Below are 2,340 nucleotides of genomic sequence, written 5' to 3'. Positions count from 1 at the left end.
ATTTTTTTTTTTTTTTTTTTTTTTTTTTTATTTTTATAACAAAATTCATTTCATTCGTAAATATAAACGTAATAAATAATTAACTAGATATTTATTTATTTATGAATTTTTTTTAAGATATTTCATAAAATATGTGAAAATTAATATATTTAAATATTTGTTTGTTTAATATTTTTTTTTTTTTTTTTTTTTTTAAAGATTAATTTTTATCATTTAAAAATAAAAATGACTAATATTAATATATTTGTTTACCTTTTTATATGTCCCCTTAATGTGTTATATATTTTAGATATGCCATGTTATTTTCATGATGTAAATATGAAAATTCAAAATAAGAATTTATTTATATATGGTGATAAGACAAAAAATGGAAAATATTCTTTACATTATGAAGAATATTTATATGAAATTTCAAAAGTTTATTATAATATAATTTTAAAAAATAACAAAGAAATAAGAAACACACAATCAAATAACTATGATTTAATTTGGAACAATAATAATAGTAGCAATAATGGCTACCAATTAAAAGAAGTACATATAAAAGAAGATAAAATGCATTTATTTTATGAAAAAGAAGCAAATAAAGTAGAAATAATAGTTAATAAAATAAATGATGTTACTAATTATTTTGATTTATTTAAAAATTGGTGTATATATAAATTAAATGATAAAGATTATACTTTATTAAAAAATAGCACAGATAATAGTAAAGAGTTAATAATAAATAGTTATTATATTTATATGTATTTAATGTTTTTTTCGTTATGCATATATTTAGAAAAAGGTTTATTTATTACTTTTCCTTCATTAAGGAAATATGAACTTATTATAACAATATTTATTGTGTTTATTCCTTTAATATTTTTCTTATTTTTTTATTTTTATTTTAGTGCATTAAAAATATTAACAACTTATATTGTTTTATATATATCATTTTTCGCCTTTTATTTAAAGAAAGAAAAGATTAAAATAAAAGATATATATTTTAAAAAGATGAAAGATACAAAAAATAATAAATATTGTTATAAATCTTTAACTAATTTTAGGTTAATGAATATGTGTGCAACTTATATGTGTATATTTGCTGTAGATTTTTTTTTTTTCCCAAAACATTTTGCAAAGTCAGCTTATTATGGCAATACTTTGATGGATATAGGAATTGGCACTTGTATTATTTCAAGTGCTTATTCTTTTAAAAAAACAAAATTTGAATATATAAGGGATCATAAGAAAATAATTGAATTAAAGAATATAATATTGTTTATTTTAGGTATTTCTAGACTTATAGCTATCAGAATATTTAATTATAAATATAACCTAACGGAGTATGGAGTGGATTGGAATTTTTTTTTAACATTATTTAGTACTTTTGTTATATCTAACTTTTTTTTTGTTATTTTAAAAAAAATCAGAAATATATTTGTATTTAGCTGCATATCTATTTTCCTTTATGAATTATTTATTTATTATTTTAACATTCATGATTATTTATTATTAGAAAGCGAAAGGACCAATATTTTTTCATCAAATAAAGAAGGACTGTTTAATATTATTGGTTCTGTTAATTTATTTTTATTTTCATTCATTATAGGACAATATATATTAAATGATACTATTCCTGAAAGTGTGGACGAAAGCAAGTGTAATATATACAAAGGAGAAGAAAAAAAAAAACAATTAAATTTAGAAAACACAAAAAAAGAAAATATACAATTTAAATATTATCACCCTTTTTTATATACAATTTTTAATCTTTTAAATAATATATATTCATTTAAAAAAAAGTATTATAATATATATTTTAATATCAAATTGTTTTTAATGTCCTTTTTATTTTATTCTTTTCATTTTATTCTTAATTCATTCGAGATTTATAGTGTTAGAATTCTATGCAATGCAAATTATATTTTTATTACATCATCAGTTTGTTTATTTGCAATAGCCATGGGTTATTTATTAGAAATACTGCTTATAGAAAATATGAATATAAATATTTTAGATAAACTGAATAGTATTACATTAGAAATATTTCTCTTCTGTAATATATTAGTTGGTATTTTTAACATTTTCTTAAAACCGTTATTATATCCTCTCATTTTTGGGATCATTATATTAATATTATATACATATTTATTTATGATTTTCACATACTATTTGCCATTATATCCAAAAAAAAAAAAAATAATGAACAACAAACAAGAATAGTAAAAACTTTTTCTTTGATTTATGTCAATACATACATACATATATAGAGAGAAATATGATAAAATACAGAAAAAAAAAAAAAAAAAAAAATTAAAAAAAAAAAAAAAAAAAAAAAAAAAATAAAAAAAAAAA

General features: G+C 17.1%; 1 protein-coding gene across 1 annotated transcript; it reads left to right on the top strand.

Moving 5' to 3' along the window:
• Positions 1-225: 225 nt before the first annotated feature.
• Positions 226-2,208, top strand: GWT1 (GPI-anchored wall transfer protein 1, putative; the record flags this gene model as incomplete). The annotated part of the gene is made up of 1 exon (XM_028674979.1): positions 226-2,208. The coding sequence occupies one exon, from the start codon at positions 226-228 to the stop codon at positions 2,206-2,208; it is 1,983 nt and encodes a 660-aa protein (XP_028526556.1).
• Positions 2,209-2,340: the final 132 nt, after the last annotated feature.

The sequence above is a fragment of the Plasmodium gallinaceum genome (assembly GCF_900005855.1).
Source record: "Plasmodium gallinaceum strain 8A genome assembly, contig: PGAL8A_v1_65, whole genome shotgun sequence".
Classification (NCBI taxonomy): Eukaryota; Apicomplexa; class Aconoidasida; order Haemosporida; family Plasmodiidae; genus Plasmodium; species Plasmodium gallinaceum.
Note: the sequence above shows the minus strand (reverse complement) of the source record. Positions and strands in the feature narration are given on the sequence as shown.